Raw genomic sequence first — 23,177 nt, 5'->3', positions numbered from 1 at the left:
CTTAACCAGAACTGACCTCTTTGCTAAATACTGATTCCCCAAAGAAGATAGCAAGCTCAGTTCTTTAATCTTTCTTCATCATGGTCTTTGTTCTTCAGAAATCTCAGGGAACACAGAAGACATCCCTTTAGTGCGCTGGCGGCAGCAGTGGCTGGAGAATGGCACTCTACTCTTCCATATCCATCACCAGGATGGTGCTCCAAGCCTTCCAGGCCTTGACCCAACAGAAGAGCCTCAGAGTGAATCAGCTGAAGAGGAGTTAAGGATTCTCCACATCTCTGTCATGGTAAAAAAAAAAAAATACTGGCTAAATGTCTAAAGCACAAGTGGAAGATTTTCCTGTTCTGTCTTTTATATCTTGCGTTCCAGGGAGTACCAGTTTGAAATGGTTTGACTCTAGGGTTTATAGGTATAAAGACATTATAATTCGGGTGTGCATCTTAACATAAAGAGCTAATGGCCATACTTGGCTCAATGTGTGTGAATACATGTGGTTTATATTCTATGAATACTTGTAAGATATATTATTAACTCCGTGTAACCAATAGTATTTTTCAAACAGCCAGATTATATGGTATGATCTCTAAGTAATTTTTTTTTTATTCAATAACAGATTTCTTCCAGTTGAGAACTGGGTAAAGTCATTACTGTAACAAAATCAAGCAGATCAGCTATTCTGTACAGGAAAGGATAGCCCTTTTGTATACACCTGGTTTAACTTTTGAACACCAAAAACTTTTTTAGGTAAAAACACCAGGATTACTTTAGAATAATGGTCCCTGATTGGTATGGAGGAATCAAGAGACAGATCTCAAAACTTTTCTAAGTAAATCATCAAGTATGTCACTGTTGACGTCTTCACCACTATTTCATAATTACATAAACTAACATTTATATAGTGCTTTTAGGTTAACAGATAATTTTCAAAGTGTAAAGATCACTTGATCTTTACAACAATCTTGGGAGATAGATATTGCTTCCATTTTATAGACAAGAAAACTGAGGCTGGGTAAATAAATTACCCAGTGTCACACCCATATTTATTAAATTGTTAAAGTAGAATTCAAATTCAAATCTTCCAAACTCTGAGTCTAACATTATATTGATTATAGCATCTTGTTAAATCAAGAACCTTATTGTATCTTTTACTGGAACTCTCCTTGGAGAGGAATCTATAGTAAATAGTGAGGTTTACGCTCTAGTTCTGATAAAAGGCTTGTCTTCTACCCTCTCCTCTTCCCTCAGTTCAGATTCTTCAAATCAGTATTTTTACCTCTGAACTCATTTCCACATTTAAGTCTTTTGGGAAACAACAAATATCTCCTTCATTAAGAAAGTTGTGCTTAAAAAATAAGCTCTTTTATATGTAATAGCATGATAACCTTCAAATATCATTATGAACATCCATGAAAAGTACATCTAGAAAGATATTTTGATATTTTAGTGTCATAAACTCCTCAGTTTTGATGCTTCTATGATAGGTAGAAGTATCTTTTATCTTATAATTGATTACCATCATCAATACTGTTCATCTTGTTTATGAGGACTGAGTACCATTTGTATTTATAAAATATCTCATTGGCTTCGTGTGGAAAGATTATTAAAAAAAAAAAAAAAAAGATTTCTAGTTGTGTAACGTATCTCATTACACAGTCTCAATGGCTGTCCCCAGCTCCTTTGAAAGGTGTCATGTATTAAGCTATTCTGTACTAAGAGATGGATCTGGACATATTTTAGCAATCCAAATCATCAGAGAATCATAGAATTAGAATCACAATCATCATTTAGTAAAGCATTCTCACTTTATGACTAATGAAACAAAGTTCTCAGTGAGATGACATGATTTATCAAGATCGTGGATAAGTGGCAGATTAGGGAATTTAATTCAGATCCTTTGTTTCTAGAATGATTTGGTTTTCCATCATACCATAGGGTCTCCCAAACTGCAACATTCATATGAGAGATCTATGTTTTCTTTTATAACATGACTACTATAGGAATATGTTTTACATGACTACAAATTATAGTATATCAAATTGCCTTCTCAATGAGGGGGTGAAGAAGGAGGCAGAGAATTTGAAACTCAATTTTACAAACGAATATTAAAAAATTGTTTTTATATGTAATTGATAAAATAAAATCCTAAATAAAAAGACATATACAAAATGAAATTGAGAATATGGAAAAATAAAGATTCACATGAGGCAGAAATGTAGGTGAATGCCTATGTTTATTGTGTTTCATGACCATATATCGTGATTGATGAAATAAGACAATGGTGGAATCCTTAGGATTCCTAATCCTACTCACTCATTAAAAGAACAGCAAAAAGACTTTGACTCCATCTGCTTAAAAGAATTGTCATGTGTCATGGCAGTTAAAGGGAAACAATGTGTTTAAGGGCATTCATGTGATGAGCATAGTACCATTTTTTTATGATAAAGCTCTACAGTGAACTGAGTCTGCTTGAGCACACAGTATTAGCATGAGTAGTAGCTGAGAGGTGCTTTGTTAGAAGGAGTTTCAGATGGTTAGATGTTGGAATAAAGTACGGGGAAACCCTATTAGCTATCAACAAGTTATTAACCTATTAGTTTTTGCACTACTAGCCCAGACTGCAACTCCTACAATCAGAACTAGAGGTATCAACAGACTGCCTGTAAGCTTGTCTGTGTGTGTTATTGGAAAGAGGAGTTTGGAAAGAAAATTAAGCTGCAGATTAAAGACTTCAGAGGATTTGGAGAGTTAAAACAAGTAGTATGGAACCATGATCCTGGATTTGGAGACAAAGAATTGAGTTTAGGTACTGGTTTTGTCACTTACTACGTGTATGCCCTTGAGCAAATCCAAATAACCTTTCTGTATCTATTTGTATCTTCTGAATGTAAAATACATTCTTGTATTTTACAAATAAGAAGGAATGAATTAGATGACCTTAAATGTTTTTCTACTTCCAAATCTATGATCCTAAGCCCCAAACTAATTGTGTCTTATTGATAGGATCAAATGATGACTTTTTTGAAGTCAAGCAATTGAAAACTAGTCTGGGGTTAAAGAAGGTAAAATTGAGAGAAAGAGCTGTAAATCCTCCCCATTACCCCCATTTTTTTGCATATAAATGACTTCCTATGCTTCATTAGAGTTTTAAAGAACACAATTCTGCCAATCTATTGAATTTCATTATTATTTTCCAATAGTTTTGGTGTCTGTGTACAGGAGTATATATGGGCAAATTTTTGTTGAAAGTAGTCTACTTTTGCTCATTTTTTATACATTGTACTGGGGATAAATCCACAATTCTGAAGACATCTCTTCACTTTATTAGAAGAGAGAAAAGGACTACCTATTGACCAAAACATTCTAGAATATAAATTGTTAACTTGAGGACCTTATATTCCTTAAGTAGTGTAATTATAGATTTCAGGAGATCAGTGATTTTGAATGAAAAAAAAAAAGATAAGTTTTCAATCACTTTTAACTAAAATTTAGAATTTTCTTAAATTACTTGTCGTAAACATTTTCTGAGTCTAAAGGTTTCCACCAGAATGCGCAAAAAAAAAAAAAAAAACCCACAGTAGAACTCCACCCCAATGGATTGATACTGCCTCACATTCTTAGCACGAATCTTTTTATTTAACTTGGCCAACTCAGAGTTTTTTCTCTCCTCCCCAACCAAGTACCCCTTTTTTCTCTTTAATATTCTATTCTAGACATATTTCAAAGGCTTGAGTTGAATGTCTTGCCTTAACTTAGAAATGAAGCCTGAGGGTTTCCTGTTTGAAGGCTTCTTTCTTAGGGTCTCTACTGACTTCTTCTTGAGAATCTCAGGGATTGGTGCACTTCAATTGATAAACTTTGTTCAGCACTGCTCAGAGGTGGAAGTTAGCCTTTTTGGGCACTCTAATGAAAGCATAATTCTATATAAAGAGATAGGGAAATCCTTTTTACAGTAATGCTAATAGGGTTGGGCAGTGAAATACACAAGTGAAATCATAATGCCTAAACCTGTTAGTAGTTTAAAAAATATCAATAGTCATATTTTTTACATTAAGTGCAAAGATCAATATTGATTCAGTTTTCAATTGGGGAATAAATTAAAATTGCATAGTCTGAGAAAAGAAAAGTTATGGTTATCAAAATATGGAGAATCACATTTTTGTTCAACTGTGTACAAGAACATGTATACTGAAAAGTTTAACTACTAACGTGTGTAGAGGGAATTAATGTGTTTTTGAAAACCTTAATGTTTATGGTTATTTTTTTTTCTGTGTTTACTTTATATCCACTTTAGCTCAATGCATAATTTCCTGATTTCTTTTATATTTTGTGTTTAATTTCTTTTAAATATCAAATACTAATGAGAGGATAGAAAGTCAAAAGAAAAGGAAAAAAATGCAAGAAAGGAAGTGTAACTCAATAGAGAGAGCCTGCCTAGGAGACAGGAAGATCTGTGTTCAAGAACTCCCACTGATACTTGCTGAGTTTATGAAGCTATTTTTAAAAAATCACTTATATTCTTAGTACCTTGGACAATTAATTCTTCAAGACCACATGTTGTAGAATAGAACTGTGCTAATCTTTGGTGGAAGAGTTTCTTATTTCAGTACAATCACAGGTCTACCATACTTTAACTTTTATCCTCAAATATAAGTTGCATCTGTAAAGTAAGAATTCTTAGGCAGGAGAAAAAAGAATTCATTTAAAAAATAATAGGAATAGGCCATAATTTGATTTTATACAAATGCTTTTTGGGGGAGAGAGAGAGTCATGACTAATATAGAGCAGTATGTAATTTATTTCTAATCCAAATAATATAATTTACCTGATACATTGGATTATTATGCATTTGCTGATATTAATTGGACTGTACATTTTACAAAGTCATTTGCAATTAAAAATATACAAGAAACTTTTTGGTACATTAGGGAACTTGTAAATTGTTATAAACTATTGAATAAAAATAGATTTCTAAAATTTAAGTCAATGCATAACTTGAAAATTAAAGTAAAGAAACCTTTCTTCAGTTGCAGGGGCACTTGGATTCTCCACAGGTAAACTGGATATAATGCTATTTGAATCATATATGCAGTATGAAATGTATAATTCTCTAGTTGTTTGAGGAAAGGCATTGTTTGAATGCAAAGTCCTTTACAATATTATCACCCCCTTATTTTATGACATTGCTTTCATCTTGAAGAATTTAAAATGATTTATTTGTAGGTAGTCAATTATTGCTTTGCTTGGTATCCAAAGATTAATGGCTTGGTTACCTAATTGGGTGTATTTTATAGTACTTCTTATTGGTCATTTGGTGATCTTTCTTTTATTCCTGCTGCTAATACAGAATGCTTCTGCACTTGTTCTGCTATGTACCCTACTCTCACTATAGCTGCTGGCTCTGCCCTTAGTGTCTAAGTTGTTTCCTCCACCTTTGTGGTTAATTACTTTCTCCACCTATTGGCCTAGGCTGAAGATACCTTTGTGGCCCATGGACAATAAATTAGATTATTAATGTCCTTTCCTGTACCTAGATTTCCATCTAGAGTGCTTTTTATTCTAGTTTCTCTTCCAGGATGATGATCATTTCTGTTGCTAACCTTTCTCCCTGATGGCCTATTTTAGTTGTCTTACTCTCTCACATGATTGGTTTCTACATGCTTCCAGATCATATCCCCACTTCCTAAGGAGATTAATGCACTAGAATACATATTTATAATGAAAAAATGAAAGAAAAACCAAATTAAACCTCTATGCAGACTACTAACTAATAGAAATGCTTCTTCCCATATGGAGTAGGGCCTAGAATGATAGAACCACTTAGCCTATATGCCTATTCTTGTTAAACCTGGGCCTCTCAAAAAAAACCTTGCCATAATTTAAATGCAACTCTAGCTCATAGTAGGTAGATCTCACTAAGAAGGCTGAGCACCAGCTAACAAGGATATAGCAAGTATATCTAAAATAAAGAGACAGTGTCCTAGGCAAAATAACAAATACACACACACACACACATACACACACACAACAGAGCTATTCAGATAGGATTATATCCTAAAATTCCCCATATGTAACCTCAACTTTCTAGAACCCCAGAAGGATACCTAGATCTGAAATTTCTTATCACAATGAAAACTTTTTCAAGTTTCCATAACATTGACCCTTCTATAACTACAAATAGCAAGGACCATGCTTCAGTTTCCTTAGACTGCCTAATACACATATCCACATATAACTATAATAGGGATATAATTTAGCTCAGCTAGAAGTTTTTTAGCTCTGCCCCTTTCCATAGTATTAAGCCTAGATTTTCTATTTTCTTCACTGTCCCTGGCCATGGTGCTGACACTATACTATTTGGCACTTGGCACTGCTGAAAGTAGCTTCCCCAGAGTATTGTAAAGGTCCCCCAAATCCAATCTTGGCATCCTGCACCCAGTATCTATACCTTTTCATTTCCCTACTTTTGTTCCTTTACTGTTGATAATAAAAGCAAGAACTGAATTCCATTTTCTCTGATACTGAGAATTACAGATAAGGTCCAAGCATGGTTCCTCCTTTAGATGACACAACAAAGAGATACATGGCCAAGGTTTAGAGGGATGCAGCAGATGGTAAATGTTGAGTTTAGGAGTTATGGTGGCCACTCTGGGGAAGAACACTTGGAGAAAATTTGAACAAGGTGCAGTGAGACATAAATAGACATTGTGCCCTGCTTTTAGACTCCTTGCCTAATAGGCAGCAAATTGCCTTTGGTTGAGAAGAGCCCATCCTCTTCTCTCTGGCTGCTGCATGTTGAGTCAATCTGTCTGCTGCTTGGGCTGCTCAGCATTCCACAGCACTGTGTGCTATATTCCTTGAAGTTTTACTTCCAAAGAGCAGTTACTTCCAAAGCAGGACAGCGTAGCTCTGAAGTATAAGGTCCTCAGGGTATCATCATGATCATCAAGTATTTATAAGTGTCCATGTGCATGGAATGCTGGGCTAGATAATCTCAATCACTGTGTGCTCTCTGTGTAGTTAGTGCCCAGGCTTGCAGCTGTGTTGCCTTAAGCTGGTGATGGGGAAAGTGGGGAAAGGTTTGGAGGAGGAGGGAAGAGGGTGAGACCTGGCAAATATGCCGCTGCCATAAATTGAAACAGCAAAAAGCTGATTGTTTGCATGAAGCAAACTTAAAATTCAAAGCATTCCACTCCTTCCTCTGCATTATTTTCCTGACCTAGCTCATACAAGGACTGAAACTCTTTGATTTTCATCCAGTTTTGTTTTTTTTATCTCTTGCTAGTTAATCACCCACTAAGCCCCCCAGCAGAAGTTAGCCCTATAGTCACCCTTGTAGGGGCAGAAACAATCCTGTATGATGCTAAATAACCAAAACTAAGACAAACCCTTTTGCTGCCTGAATATTTGATGAGCTGGCAAGTTGGAAAAAGGGGATTTGACTTTTTCCTGCCTAGCCCAAGAAGTCAAAATCAGGAACATTACCTAGGTGTTGTAAAAAAAGAAAGAAAAAAAGAAAGAAAGAAAGAAAAGTGAATTTGGCCTCAATGAAAGTATGCAAAATAATTCCTAAAAATTAGGACTATCTCAGAGGTGGCTCCCTCTCCTCTGTTTCATAGTGATCTATGAGAAAAATAAGACTAATTGATTTTTGGTGATAATTTTAAAAGAAGATTCTTATTCAGGAGTGTATTGGACTAGAAAGCCTCTGAAATTACTTAAAATGCAAAAATTATGGTTCTGTGACATCACCAGACTTATATCATACTCTATGGATCAGGCTTTCAAGCTAGAGAATGCTGAGCCATGAGCTCAGAAAATAACCTTGTTCTCCTTGGACTTATGGCATCTTCTTTTCATTTATGATGTATTTATAATGCATTATTTTTCTATTGTAGCCACCATGTAGTTGGAATTTCCTTATTAGGTGGTAAATTCCCTGAGGGTACTTAACATCCTGTATCTCTGGTTACCTATTTGTCTACTAAAAAAAGTATTTCATTATTTCTTCTCTCAAACTAAGATTGATCATTGCAATAGCAAAGTGCTACTGCCATTTACTTTGGGTTTGTTGTTGTTGTTGTTGTTGTTGTTGTTATTGTTGTTATAGTGCCTGTGTGTATTGTCCTATTTTAGTTCTATTTATTTCATTTTTTTTTACAAATTGTTACTTTACAGTTATATACCATAATCTCTTTAGCCATTCTCAAGTTGATGATCACCCATTCTTTCCAGTTTTGTTTTTGTTTTCTACCTAAGGTAAGTCAATTTTTAGATGGCTTCTTTGGTCCTGTTCAGTATAAATTAGTTTAGATAGAGGAAGATGCAGATGTATAAATAGGAGATTAACATTATAAATATTCAGACAATCTGGTCTTTATATAGAATCTGGCTAGGACTTTAGTAAAATATTATGTTTAGTCATGAGAAGCTGAGATAGATGAAAGAGCAGAAAACATTAAATTTATCAAAGGGTTTTAGGTAGAATGTAGAAAGGTATGGTAAAAGGATTAGGATAATTTAACCTGGAAAAAGAAGGTTTTAAGCCCTCTTCCAGAACAGAGTTTTTGTTTTCCTATTCTATGTTTGTGTATATGGATCCCTTTTTAGAATAGTGTTTTTAAATGTCTGAAATAATGTTCATAGTATTACAAAAGAAATTAAATGTATTGAAATAATCATTAAGTTATTTTTAAAATTCATGAACCTCATGTTAAGAATCCCTGCCTTAAATGCTTTTCCCCCATAGGTGAATATAATTACCATCATGTTACAAGGAGTTGAGTAATACAAACCTGACTAATACCATTCAATGAGTAAGGCTAAGTAAGAGTTTCTTTTACCTAGACACAAAAACCAAAAAAAAATCAATATGGGAGGAAAAGACCTTCAGGATTTCCGGTCAAAAGAGCAACAATTTTTATTTCCATTCACTCTGAGTCAATCAAGGTCCAAACAATATTGACCAGTCAATGAGAGGTGGAGTGACGTCACTTTAAGCCATGACCCTTAAGAATGAAATCTATATGGTAAACCGCATGATACCTTGAGATGTTTCAGCAATTAAAAAAATACATTTCTTTGGATAGAGCACCCATGGGTAAGGGTATGAGACTCTATGTGAAATGGAAAAAAAAAAGAAAAGAAAGTAAGAACTATGTGACCTTACTTGGTGCCCAGTCAGACAGCTCTATTTACAGAGATCGTTCGTCCCTTGCTCTGGGACAATGATTCAGGGAAGTGATGCCATGACTTTTCAAGTGAATTTGATTTAAGTGAGGGTGGGCTGTGCAAAGTGTCCAGTCTCACTTTCTCCTCCAGGGTCATCTGGGTCCAGTGGCAAGCTGTAGGAGGTTTTTGCTTTTTTCAGCTAAAGTCAGGTCTCCTGACTGGGAACAAAACTGAACTATTCAATTGGTCAACACACTCCTTCCTTTCCTCTCTCCCTTCTTTCTTCCTTCCTTCCTCCCTCCCTACCTCCTTTCTTCTTCCTTCTTCCCTTCCCTTCTTCCTCCCTTCCTCCTTCCCTCTCTCCCTCCTTCTTTCCTTCCTTCCTCCCTTTCTTCCTTCCTTCACAGGGTTTTATATCCTTGCCTGCTCCATGAACCAGAAATCTTGAGGGTCTTTCTCTCCTAGACTGGATTTCTTTTTTCGTAATTATGTAAAAAAGGCCATTCTTCATCTCAATTCTTAACAAAAGTAAGTAACAAAAGTAACAAGAGCCTTATTCACTAAATAGTTGTTGCCTCAGTCAAACTGAGACCTGTTAAAGATCTTAGCTTAAAAAAGGCCAAGATTTCCCACTATATCTATAGCTATTTCTAAGTCATTGTGTTCTTTATCTTGATACTGGATCCAAATGGCTCCAGAGGAGAGAGTGAAACTGTTGTTGACTTTTCACATTCCAACTTCATTTAAATCCTACCCATTTGAATATCATGGTATTACTTCCCTGATGTCAGGATCATCTTGGAGAACAAAGGACAAACAACAACAAGGCAAATCTAAATTCAGTGATTTGTTTTTAACTATCTTTTTCAGCACTCTGGATAGCAGTGTCATTATTTTACTTTTGACTTGGAAGGATAACTTATAAGAATAGGGGCTCCTGATGCTTTTTGAATGATGGCTTCTAATATCATAGCCATGGTTCTGTTTAGTGATTTCTTGAGTATCTTCAGAATGAAATATTTGAATGGCCTAAGAGCTATAGTGAGTGGTGAACTGACCAGAATTGACAAGGCTCTAAATAACAATGGTTCATGAAGAAGCAGACCTTGACTAAAAACTCTTTTAGCTCTGTAAGATAACCCATGCAGTATGGACAACTGAGAGAGGTTAATTCCTGAGACAAGCAGTTTTCAAGCTACCTGCAATCATGTCCTACATAATGTGTTGCTCAGAGCCAACAGTTTAGAGACTTACTGCCTTAGGGAGCCAGACAGCTAGTTATGATCATAGCAACTCCTAACATAAACCCTTGAGGAAATTTACCTAAGGGGGAAAGTGAGAGAACTAGGGACATCAGGTCAACAAGAGATATAAATTATAAGATTAGGGTATGGTTATCTCCTTATATGCTCTATACATCATTATGGGTATTCCATGTTATTGAAGTTTAGAATATACAAGCCTTAGTAACAAAAGCCTTATCATTTATGTCTCCATGTTCAACAAGGGGATTCCCTAGGAAAAGTGTCCTACTCATCTACTTTATCTTTATTTTTGTGTAAACAAAGTGATAATATCTTAGGCATTCCTTTTCAGAGAAAGAATGATTTTTTTTTCTAAAATGGACTTCATAACTGGAAAATTTCATCATTACCTCTGTAGAAAAATGGGGAAACAGCTTTAGATGAATAAAATGACTTATTTATATTCGGAACCAGTGGCAAGCTATGTATCTTATATTTTATCTTAAATTCTTTTCCAAGGCTCCTCCATCACAGGTCAGATTTACCTTTTGAGTCCTGAGCCGAGTCAGACTTCAGACCAACTGAAGAATGAACTGAGCCCAAGAACCACTCAGTGATTCTTAGAATGCTCAAGAGTTAGAATGATTTTGTCATAATTTACTCATTTTTCTCCTCATGAGAGAACTCTCCACTTAATTGAACACCTTTATTCTTGTTCTGAGACAGATTCAAATTAATCTGGGAAGCATTTATTAAGTGTTTATTATATGTCAAGCATTGTACTAGGCATTAGTATTCAAAAACAAATATGAAAGGATTGTTTTGCTTTTGTCTTTGTATCCCCAGTGCTCAGCACAGTGTCTGATATGTAGTAAATACTTAATAAATACTATTTGGATGACTGTTTGGTTGACTAATGAAGCTTTTATCCTACTGGGGTGATAAAACACAAGAGGCAGAATGGTACAATAGATAAAACAATGGATGTGGAATCAGAATGATTTGGGATATTTTGGTTAATTTTGTTGAACTGTGTCTTTCCTCTCATTTTATTTCTTGTTATCAGGGATGACTTCTAGAAGGGAGAGGGGATAAAATATGTTGGGAAATGTAAATAATCCATAAGGAAAAAAATATAAATAAAATGCCCCCCAAAAAAGTAAGGATTATATCTCTGTTATAAGAGATGGCACCTGAACCCATAGTTCATGGGTTCATGATATTCAGATCAGCCTCATGCTGATGTTCTGCATATGCCTATACAGAAAGATAATAAATCATAGAATGTTTATGCTACAATATACTTTAAAAGGAAGATAATTTAGTCCAATCATTTTATAGTTTTCTATTTTGCAGGCACTAATTTCTAGCAAGAGAAAAGAACAATCAATACAACTTTATAAATTAGGGGTTTTTAAATTAAGAATGGTACTTTTAAAGCTACCTTGTATCTTGATTATAATTGTCACTATATTAAATAAATTGAAAGAAAATGAACATTTTAGAAATATTAGTAAAGTAAAATCCCTAAATACTTAGGAAATCAAGTATATTTTCATTCATTCTGTCAAAGGGCACATGAGACAGCTTAGAGTAAACAAGAAGGCATCCTAAGGGAAAAAAAGGAATCAGGTAGCATGTGCCAAGCCATTCAAACCATTACCAACACCTTGACTACCATCTCCCCTTATATCCTAATGGAGAGAGCCCAGGATGCGGAACCCAATATCCTTATGAATATTAGTATCCCTTAATACATTATTGATGGAATTGTGAATGCATCCAACCATTCTGGAGAGCAATTTGGAACAGTGCTCAAAAAGTTATCAAACCATGCATACCCTTTGATCCAGAAGTGTTACTACTGGGTTTATGTCCCAAAGAGATCTTAAAGAAGGGAAAGGGACCCACATTTGCAAAAAATGTTTTTGCAGCCCTTTTTGCTGCTAGAAATTGGAAATTGAATGGATGCCCATCAATTGGAGAATGGCTGAATAAATTGTGGTATATGAATGCTATGGAATACTATTGTTCTGTAAGAACTGACCAGCAGGATGATTTCAGAAAGACCTGAAGATACTTACATGAACTGATGCTAAGTGAAATGAGCAGAACCAGGAGATCATTATACACTTTAACAACAATACTATATGAGCATTAGTGGATATCTTCAACAATGAGAGGATCCAAATCAATTCCAATTGATCAGTGATGAACAGAACTAGCTACACTCAGTGAAAGAACACTGGAAATGAGTGTGGACCACAACATAGCATTTCTACTCCTTTTGTTATTGTCTACTTGCATTTTTATTTTCCTTCTCAGGTTATTTTTTACCTTATTCCTAAATCCAATTTTTCTTGTACAGCAAGATAACTGTATAAATATATATACATATATTGTATTTAACATATACTTTAACATATTTAACATGCATTGGTCTACCTGCCATCAAGGGGAGAGAGTGGGGGGAAGGAAGGAACAAATTGGAACGAAAGGTTTTGCAACTATCAATGCTGAAATATTATCCATGCATATATCTTGTAAATAAAAAGCTATAATTTAAAAAAAAAAAAGGAACATTAGTGTCCCACAGATAATGAGACTAGCTTTTTGCCTTGACTCCAAAAGACATAATTTAAGGGAGAAATCATTCTGGATAAAGGATCCTTCAAAAACAACTGTTGATTAACAGTTAAGATGAAAGAACAGAGAACTAAACATTTAAACCATTGGAATGGTACCCCACCTCCCGATTTCCAGCCAAACCCTCATAGTCATCATCTGGGGAAGAAACAATTGTGGAGAAAGGACTAACCATTTCCACAAATGGTCAGTCAATGGCCACACAAAAGACTTGCAAGCCAGACTACCTAAAACAATAAGACAACCCAAAGGAGAGAGAGAAGACAAAATGTACCAGATATGTCAAACTATCACCATCAGATGATCTTCTCTCAGAACCAGATGGAGACAATTCCAAATCTTTAATCTGAGAGCCTTGGTAACAGTAAAGTTTCCAATGTAATTCCTGAAATTAGCATCCTGAGAAGCAACCTACCTGTGCTCCCAGTTGCTACAGCCACAAAAATTAAAGAATAACAACAAAAAATGTATCTTGCTATCACATTCATAGCTTTGATGTTTCAATATCAGAAACAGATATATATTTTTCTAGTGGTAAAAGCATTAAAGAGGCATAAGTATTTGCTTTGCTACTGTACCCAAAGAACCATGAGACTTTTCCAACTGATTTCCTTTTAACCAGAATCTTGTCTATGTGTTATATCCCTACCACTTGACACATAGTAAGTACTTAATCAATATATTTTTCATTCACTGATTCATCAAATATTCTGATCTATTTTGTGTCATGTGCGTTGTTAGGTCATGTGGGTAAATACAATTATAAATAAGATACAATCCCTACTTTAAAGGAGCTTATAGTATATTAGAGAACATTGCTTGAAATGGCTTTGAGAGGAAGCCCAATATAGAATTAGAGCTATTCAAAAGGTTAGGAAGGCCCAAGTTCAAGTTTGGCCTCTTTTGTCTCCTGGCTATGTAGACTTTGGTTCAGTCAATTAACTTCTTAGGGCCTTTGGTAATTCTCTCAGATTATAAATGTTGTAGCTACTATACTAATTCTTTTCTTTTCTTTTCTTTTTATTTTGCAAAGCAAATGGGGTTAAAATGATTTATCCATAATCACAGAGCTAGTAAGTATTGAGAATCTGGGGTTGGATTTGACCCCTCCTTACTCCAGGGCTGGTACTCTATCCACTATGCTTAACTGCTCTCTGATTTCTTTTAAAGATGAAAGTACCAAGTAGTTTATCTGCCTCGATCTGTTATGCAGTTCTGGATATGAAATGTTACCAAAATTTGGGGTTCAAAAAATTTGTAGTTGGGGGTTAGGAGGAAGGAAAGCAAGAAACCAGAAATCACAGATTAAGTACTGCTATGCATTAATAAAAGAAGTTCCTCCCTTTACTGTTTAAATACCCCTTCAGTCAAAAATATCCCCAACAACTAATGGTTTTAATAAAGACAGAAAAGCTTAGGGCAAGTTAAGAAATGGTTATAAATATAGATGGACTATCATGAACAAATCCATAGGCAAATTAAGAAATGGTTATAAATATAAGTAGGAATATCATGAACAAATCTATAAGTTGTTTCTTCCTGCTGGGATATAAGCCCCAGTATACTCACAGTAGCCCTTTATATAACACTGAAGATATGCCATAAAAATAGCACCTCATATTAAAAAAATGTTCTGTCACCCGAAAACATAAAATAGAGTAACATTGCTGGAAAATGGGTGAGCTCTCTGATCTATTGGGCTTGTATTAAAAAGGGAATCTGATTTGCTTTGTCTGATTCGTTAGTGAACAAGGGGTGGCTTGCTGTTATGGTGAGCCCCTGTTCAATTATGGATCTTGCCCTTACAAAATCAACTATACCATTTTCAAGTGTAGATAAGTGTTTCTTTACAACTCATATTGTGAGCTCTTGTTCCTTTTCTTCATTTCTTCCTTCTATTTTATGATTAGCAATTTGCATGTTTCCAAAAAGTCCTTAGTCAGCCCCTCCTAATCTTACTCTTTAGTTTCTTCCACCTTTGGGAAAATCACTTATGTCCAATCAAATCTGCTTTCCATCTATATTATTATTTTTACTGAGGAGATGACCTTTCTTTGCTTGTGCCAATCCCCCCCTCCTTCTACAAAGCTCCTCTGCGTTTTCATTCAAAAACGTATGCTATCATCTGGAACTATGCCCAAAAAGTTATCAAATGGTGCATACTTTGATCCAGGAGTGCTACTACTGGGCTTATACCCCAAGGAGATACTAAAGAAGGGAAAGGGACCTGTATGTGCCAAAATGTTTGTGGCAGCCCTCTTTGTAGTGGCTAGAAACTGGAAAATGAATGGATGCCCATCAATTAGAGAATAGTTGGGTAAATTGTGTTATATGAATATTATGGAATATTATTATTCTGTAAGAAATGACCAGCAGGATGACTACAGAGAGGCTTGGACTTACATCAACTGATGCTAAGTAAAATGAGCAGAACCAGGAGATCATTATATACTTCAACAAGGATAAGTGGATTTCTTCAACAAAGAGAAGATCTAACTCTGTTTCAATTGATCAGTGATGAACAGAAGCAGCTACACCCAAAGAAACAAACACTAGGAAATAAATGAAAACTGTTTGGATTTTTTGTTTTTGTTCCCTGGTTATTTTTACCTCCTGAATTCAATTCTTCCTGTGCAACAAGAGAACTGTTCTGTTCTACACACATATATTGTATCTAGGATATACTGTAACATATTTAACATGTATAAGACTGCTTGCCATCTGGGGGAGGGGGTGGAGGGAAGGAGGGGAAAAGTCATAACAGAAGTGAGTGCAAGGGATAATGTAAAAAATTACCTAGGCATGGGTTCTGTCAATAAAAAGTTATAATTATTTCTAAAAAATAGTACATTCTCTTTGGAAACAACAACAACAAAACATATGCTATCAAAAAACTGGAATTGAGAAGGTCCCAATAAGAAGAACTAAGGACAGTTTACACAACTAGGATTCAGCTCAACAATCATTTACCACCAAATAATTCCTCTAATTCAAGGCTCTGTGATAGGTACTGGAGATTGGGATTGGGGTTATTATTTCACTGGTATAAGGAAATGCTAGGTGAGGGAACCTCTTATACCAATGTGCTTGTGACTTTTCTGTAAGGTAGAGCATTGTGATTTTCCAGAGAGGATAACTGGTTTCTTCTTGGACACACAGTTAGTATATATATCAGAGAGAGAATTTGAACTCGGGGATCCTAACATCTAGAGTTGATCTCTATTTAGAGAGCTTTATGATACTTATGGAGATAGAAAGACAAATATGAAAGTTAATTCTTCTCTTTGAGGAACTTTGTTCTATCAGGTAGTTGTCATATGTAACTTAGAGGATACCAACACTGACCTTTTTTTATAATTTTTTTTTATTTTTACAGCTATAATATGAGCATTTTTCCTGCCTCTAGTCCCTGTTGGTTGTTGCTGTTGTTATTTTTGTTGTTTTTCCCAGAGTCCCAAATAGATAGATAGATGGATATATAGATAGATAGATTGATTGATTGATTTGGGTACCTCCTAATATGGAAACATCCTCCATCAATGTAGATATGCAAAATTTCTGTAGTTTATGGTTTTAGAGAGTTTTGTAGAAGACTGAAAGATAAAATAATCTTCCATTCCAGGTTGTACTCCTATCTCTCCTCTGCTTTCTCAATAATATCCCCAAACCTCTTTATCATGGAAATTCACTCAAAGCCAAACGTTATACCTTAGAATTACTTTTATCCCTGAGTCCTCTTCCTTTGATTGACCAGTTCCTATATAACCTTAATTTTAAGGAAGAGGCTTAGGTCAATCATATTTTCATCTATCTTCTGGCTGTATCCCTGACTCTCCTGATTTTCTCTACAGTTGCCACTATTTTGAGTACATTCATCTTTACCCACCTTCTCCCACCTTCCACTTGCATTTTTTTGGTTTGTTTTTCCCAGGAGAATGTCATCTTCTCATGGGCAGATACAGCCTTTCTTTTTCTGCTTGAATTTGCATTTCTAGTACTTATGAGAGTGCCTTTCATATTATAAGTACTTAAGAAATGCTTATATATTTGACTTGATTGTCCATGGTCATATAACTTTTATGTCAGAGACGGGATTCATACTCATGACTTATAGATCATTTCCTGGCTGATATTGGATGTACATAGTACATTGGTGATAAAGTCATCCCTCACAATTACAATTGTTCAAATGATGGCTAGATGATAGTTTGTGGCTATAATGTAGGGGGGAGTCTTATTCCCTTATTGGTTAGATTTAATAGACGTTGAGGCTTTTTCCAAAGCTGATTCTCTGATATGAGAGTCCTATTTCTTCATCTGGAACTACATTAATTGGGTTATCTCTTCAGACTACCTTAGATTTAAAATGACTGTATCATTAAAGAAAAATCATGCATGTAAAAGATATGATCTAGAAATGCAGAAGATGCATGATTCTGGTTATCAGGGGTAGGGGTGTGTGGCAGGACTGACCTGGAGCTGAGATGTTGGCAGAAAAAAGATCTAAGCTAAGTGATGGACCAGAATTAAGAACTGAATAGCTTTAAAGTTTCACTTTCACAGTGTTTAACATAATGTGACCAGCAAATGAGCCAGAGGCAATAAGAATAGTCAAAACCTCAAAGTGCAGGCTTCAACTGGGGTAGAGTTGGGATATAGTTTAAGGTCACAGAATCATGGAATTTGAAAGATGGAAGGAATCCCATTGGTCATGTAGTCCAAACTAGTACTGAAGAAATTCCCTTTACAATTTATTTTGCAGTCATTATCTACCCCCAAGCCCTAAGTCTTTCCTCTCCTGCTTCTTAACAACTCTTTTATATTATAACATGTAACAGAATAAAATATAAAATCCAATGTGGGATTTAAAGTCTTCTATGACTGTTCTCATGTACTTTTCCAGGTAAATCTCATACCAATTCTCCTTTCTATACATCATCCAAACTGGCCTATTTGCAGTTGTCTGAACTCTACATGTCATCTACCACTTCTGTCTCTATTCAGAAATGCATTCTTCTATGCAAGAATGCATGTCTTTCTCAGTTCTGTCCATTATAATAACTAGCTTCTTTCAAAATTTCATAAGGGAACAAGTTTGAACTTTGACAAACAGGTGTATTTTTTTTTCTTTTGTTATAACTTGCTCAATTGAATACAAATGCCTTGAGGGCATAAATGGTTTTAATTTTCTTTTGCTTCTTTGCTACTTATCTTACCACAACTTGACTCATAGTTTATGCTTATTCAGTGTTACCAGAATGTATGATGATCATTCCAGAGACCATTTGAGCTTTAGCATTTGGGACTAGCCAAAATTCACTCCCTTTTCAAACAGTTCCTCAACTTACTTTTTTCCAGAATTTACTCCTTTCGCCAGTCTGAGCCACAAAGATAATCATACATTGATTTTGTTATCACCCATAAGTGCTCCATTTCCATGTTGATTAACCAAAATTTCTTTATCTAATCACAATTTGTTGTCACTTCATCTTTTCTTCTGTCTTACAACAGCAAACCTTTTTCTTCCCTTGACTTCTTATTTCTCTTTTAGGTTATCACCATTCATGGGCTTTGTCTATTGCAAGACAATCTTTTTTTCCCTTCTTAACTGACTTACTATCTTATTCACTAAAACAACTCTTCCAGACATTTTAGCCCTCTTCAAACCTTTCATGCCTCTGTTCAAGTCATCCTCCTTATTGAAGACCTTGAATTTTCTTAAAAAGAAAATGAAGTCATTCCAAAAGACTTATTTCTTCTCCTTCCTCATTTCATATCACACAGATTCCTTCTGCCACTATATTCACTATATCCTCTTTCTCCTCAGTAGGAGTGGCCTTCTCCTTGCCAAGGCAACTCTTTCTATCTACATTACTGATCTTATACTATCCTATCTCCTCTAAGCATATGATCCTCTCTAAAACCCTCAAATTATCTTCATTATTACCTTGTCTACTGTCTAGTTCCCTGCCTGGTTATACTGCCTATAAACATGCATATTTCTTTCATTCAAAGAAAATGCTCCATAATCATTCTTTACAAGTTATATTGTATCTTTCCTGCCTTTCATGGTTATATTTTTTTTTTTAGAAAGCTATCTACAGGGGGGTGGAGCCAAGATGGCAGAGAAGACACACACGACTTTCTAAGCTCTTCTCTTACCCTCTTTATCAATATTATATCCAGCCTCAAAAATAGTCTTGACTACTACAATTCGTAAAGATAAGAAGTAGAACAACTCACCGGCCAAAGAAAATCTGCAGTCTCGCCAAAAAAGGTTGGTTCCGGGGCCAGGGGGGAGATCAGAGCAGACGGGGAGAGAAATTAGGTTCCCAGGAGAGCCTCAAACCAAAAGTGAAAGCACAGATCTCAGCACAAGTGTGCAGCCCCAACCCGCAGTACGGGGCTTTCCTTGGGGCAGTTGTGATCCTGCACGGCAGGAGGACGCAGCCCGGGTTAGCCTCCAATCTGCGCAGTGGGGAGCTCGGCTTGGGCCATAGAGCTTTCCAGGGCCGATTTGCATTGGGAGAGACACTGGGGCAGAGTTCCAGGCGGTCTGCGGTCTGCTAATACCACAGTCCCACAAGAGGCTCCGCCTGGGGCAGTGACACTTTCACCCCTTAGTCTCTAGCCCAGGCACCGCTAACCCACACAGCCCAACTGGCACTTGATAGCTCAGCCAGTGCTGAATCCACTTCCTGTTGGGGAAGGGAAAACTCTCACCAGAGCACTCCCATACTGGAGCGGAAATCGGTTTACATCTCTCCTGCTCTGCAGAGGAAGCTGGTAACCCCTTGCCTAGGAGACCTACCTAAAGGCTTTAAACATGAATAAAAAGATGAAAAGAACAATCGACAGCTTCTATGCAGAAAAAAGAGCAGGTCAGCAAACCTGAAGAGACCTCAAACAGCAAAATGCATCAGACTGTCCTCCTTACATGATGCTCTCAAGAAGAGACCATTAAAAGTCTCAAAAGAGTTAGAAGATAAATGGGGAAAGGAAGGAGAAGCCTTACAAGAGACAACAACTTCCTGAAATACAATTGGAAAAAGTAAAAATCTCAGGAAAGTAAGAATTATGAATTGAAAAATAAAGAATTCACTAGAAAGTAGGATTTGTGAATTGAAAAAGACAAAGAACTCGCAAGAAAGTAGGATCCGTGAATTGAAAAGACAAAGAACACCCAAGAAAGTAGGATCGGTGAATTGAAAAGAAAATAATTCACTAAAAAAAAATTAGTGAAATGGAAAAAATTCCACAGACCAAACAATACATTTAAAACTCAATTGGACATATACAGAAAGAAGTAAAAAGCTAATGAAGAAAATAATTTTTAAAAATTAGAACTGAAAAAAGAAACTAATGATTCATTGAGACAGCAAGAATCAGTCAAGCAAAACCAAAAAATGACAAACTGAAAAACCATGAATTATCTACTTGCAAAAACGACAGACTTGAAAATAGATCTAGAGAATAATCTGAGGATTATTGGACTTTCCGAAAACTATGATGAAAAAAAAAGAGCCTAGATACTATTTTATAAGAAATCATCAAAGAGAACTGCCAGATGTAATAGAATCAGAAGGTAAAATAGGCATTGAAAGAATTCATCGAACACCTTCTGAAAGAAACCCTAAAATAAAAAACCCCAAGGAATATTGTGGCAAAATTTCAGAACTATCAGATTAAGGAAAAAATTTTACAAGCAGCCAAACCATTTAAATACTGAGGTGCCACAATACAGATCACCCAAGATCTGGCTGCCTCTACATTAAAGGAAAGAAGGGCCGGAATATGATATTCGAAAGGCACAGAACTGGGATGCAGCCAAGAATAAACTACCCAGCTAAGCTTGAACATTTTCTTCCAAGGAAGAAGATGGATATTTAATGAAAAATGAATTCCATTTGTTTCTGAAGAAAACCAGAACTAAACAAAAATTTGATCTCCAACCATAGAACCCAAGAGATGCAGAAAAGGTAAAATAACTCTTGAGAATTGTATTTCTGTTGTGGATATACAAAAGAATACATGTATAATTTGATTGTACTGATATAACATAAAAAGGGAAGTAGATATGGAAAAGGGATGATGGCAGAATAAGGTGGGAAGGAGGGATAAAAAGAGGGAAACCACATCCCACAAAGAGGCAAAGGAAACTTATCATATCTGAGGGAATTTAGAGAGGGGAGGAACATTGTCGTGAATCTTACTCTCATCAGAGTTGGCTCAAAAATAATTGACATTTGTTTTAGAGAAAATTCTCTCTCGCCCTCATTAAAACAGGGAAAGGAAAAGGGAAAAGAAAAAGAGTAATAAGGGAAGGAAGAGGAAAAGACTCAAAGTGGGGGAGGAGGGATTATAAAGAGGGTAAGCATTGTGATACAAGAGGGGTACATAAGTTTAAAAGGGGGAAAGAGGGTTGGGGGAGGCAAGAATAAGTAAAGAGGGGTTATTAGGATGGTAGGAAATACAGATTTAGTAATTCTAACTGTAAATGTGAATGGGATGAACTCCCCCATAAAGAGGAGGCAGATAGCAGACTGGATCAAAAGTCAGAACCCTATGTTGTTTACAAGAAACACATTTAAAGCAGGGAGATACATATAGAGTAAAGGTAAAAGGCTGGAGCAAAATCTATTATGCTTCAGGTGAAGTCAAAAGAGGTAGCCATCCTATCTCAGATCAAGCAAAAGTAAAATTGATCTAATTAAAAGAGATAAGGAAGGAAACTACATCCTGCTAAAGGGTAGATAAACAACAAAGCAATATCAATATTAAACATATATGCACCAAGTGGTATGGCATCCAACTTCCTAAAGGAGAAGTTAAGAGAGTTGCAAGAAAAATAGACAAAAAACTGTAATAGTAGGAGATCTCAACCTTGCACTCTCAGATTAGACAAATCAAACCACAAAACAAATAAGAAAGAAATTAAAGAAGTAAATAGAATATTAGAAAAATTAGGTATGTTGGATCTTTGGAGAAAATTGAATGGAGATAGAAAGGAATATACTTTCTTCTCAGCAGTTCATGGAACCTATTCAAAATTGACCATATATTAGACATAAAGACCTCAAAATTAAATACAAGAAAGCAGAAATAGTAAATGTTTTCTTTTCAGATCATGATGCAATAAAACTACATTCAACAAAAAGTTAGGGGAAATAGACCAAAAGTAATTGGAAACTAAACAATCTCATCTTAAAGAATGATTGGGTGAAGCAGCAAATTATAGATACAATTAATAATTTCACTCAAGATAATGACAATGATGAGACATCATACCAAAAGTTGTGGGATGCAGCCAAAGTGGTAATAAGAGGGAAGTTTATATCCTTAGAGGCTTACTTGAAAAAAACAGAGAAAGAAAAGATTAATGAATTGGGCTTGCAACTAAAAAAACTAAAAAAGACCCAATTAAAACCCCCAATCAAATACTAAATTGGAAATTCTAAAATTAAAAGGAGAAATTAAAATATTGAAAGTAAAAACTATTGAACTAATTAATAAAACTAAGAGTTGGTTCTATGAAAAGCCAATAAAATAGATAAGCCTTTGTAAATCTGATTAGAAAAAGGAGGGAGGAAAATGAAATTAGTAGTCTTAAAATGAAAAGGAGAACTTTCCACCAATGAAGAGAAATTAGAGAAATAATAAGGAGTTATTTTGCTCAACTTTATGCCAATACATTTGATAACCTAAGTGAAATGGATGATCTACCTCCAAAAATATAGACTTCCAGACTAATGAGGAAGAAGTAAATTGTTTGAATAGTCCCATTTCAGAAAAAGAAATAGAACAGGCAATTAAACAACTCCCTAAGAAAAATCCCCAGGACCAAATGGATTTACATGTGAATTTTACCAAACATTTAAAGAACAATTGGCCCAATGCTATATAAATTATTTGATAAAATAGGGAATGAAGGAGTCCTACCAAATTCTTCTATGACACAGACATGGTACTGATACCTAAACCAGGTAGGCTGAAAACAGAGAAAGAAAATTATAGACCAATCTCCTAATGAATATTGATGCTAAAATCTTAAATAAGATATTAGCAAAAAGACTACAGAAAATCATCTCCAAGATAATACACTATGATCAAGTAGGATTT

General features: G+C 35.4%; 1 protein-coding gene across 1 annotated transcript in view; it reads left to right on the top strand.

Moving 5' to 3' along the window:
• Window positions 1-23,177, top strand: part of ASTN1 (astrotactin 1) — a 512,206-nt gene that overhangs the window by 202,057 nt on the left and 286,972 nt on the right. The window contains exon 2 of the mRNA XM_031936933.1: window positions 99-286. Within this exon, the coding sequence (XP_031792793.1) occupies window positions 99-286 (188 nt within the window). The remainder of the gene's footprint in view (window positions 1-98; window positions 287-23,177) is intronic.

Source organism: Sarcophilus harrisii, chromosome 4 (genome assembly GCF_902635505.1).
Source record: "Sarcophilus harrisii chromosome 4, mSarHar1.11, whole genome shotgun sequence".
NCBI classification, from domain to species: Eukaryota; Metazoa; Chordata; class Mammalia; order Dasyuromorphia; family Dasyuridae; genus Sarcophilus; species Sarcophilus harrisii.
The sequence above is the reverse complement of the archived record's forward strand: the minus strand, read 5'-3'. Positions and strand labels throughout refer to the sequence as shown.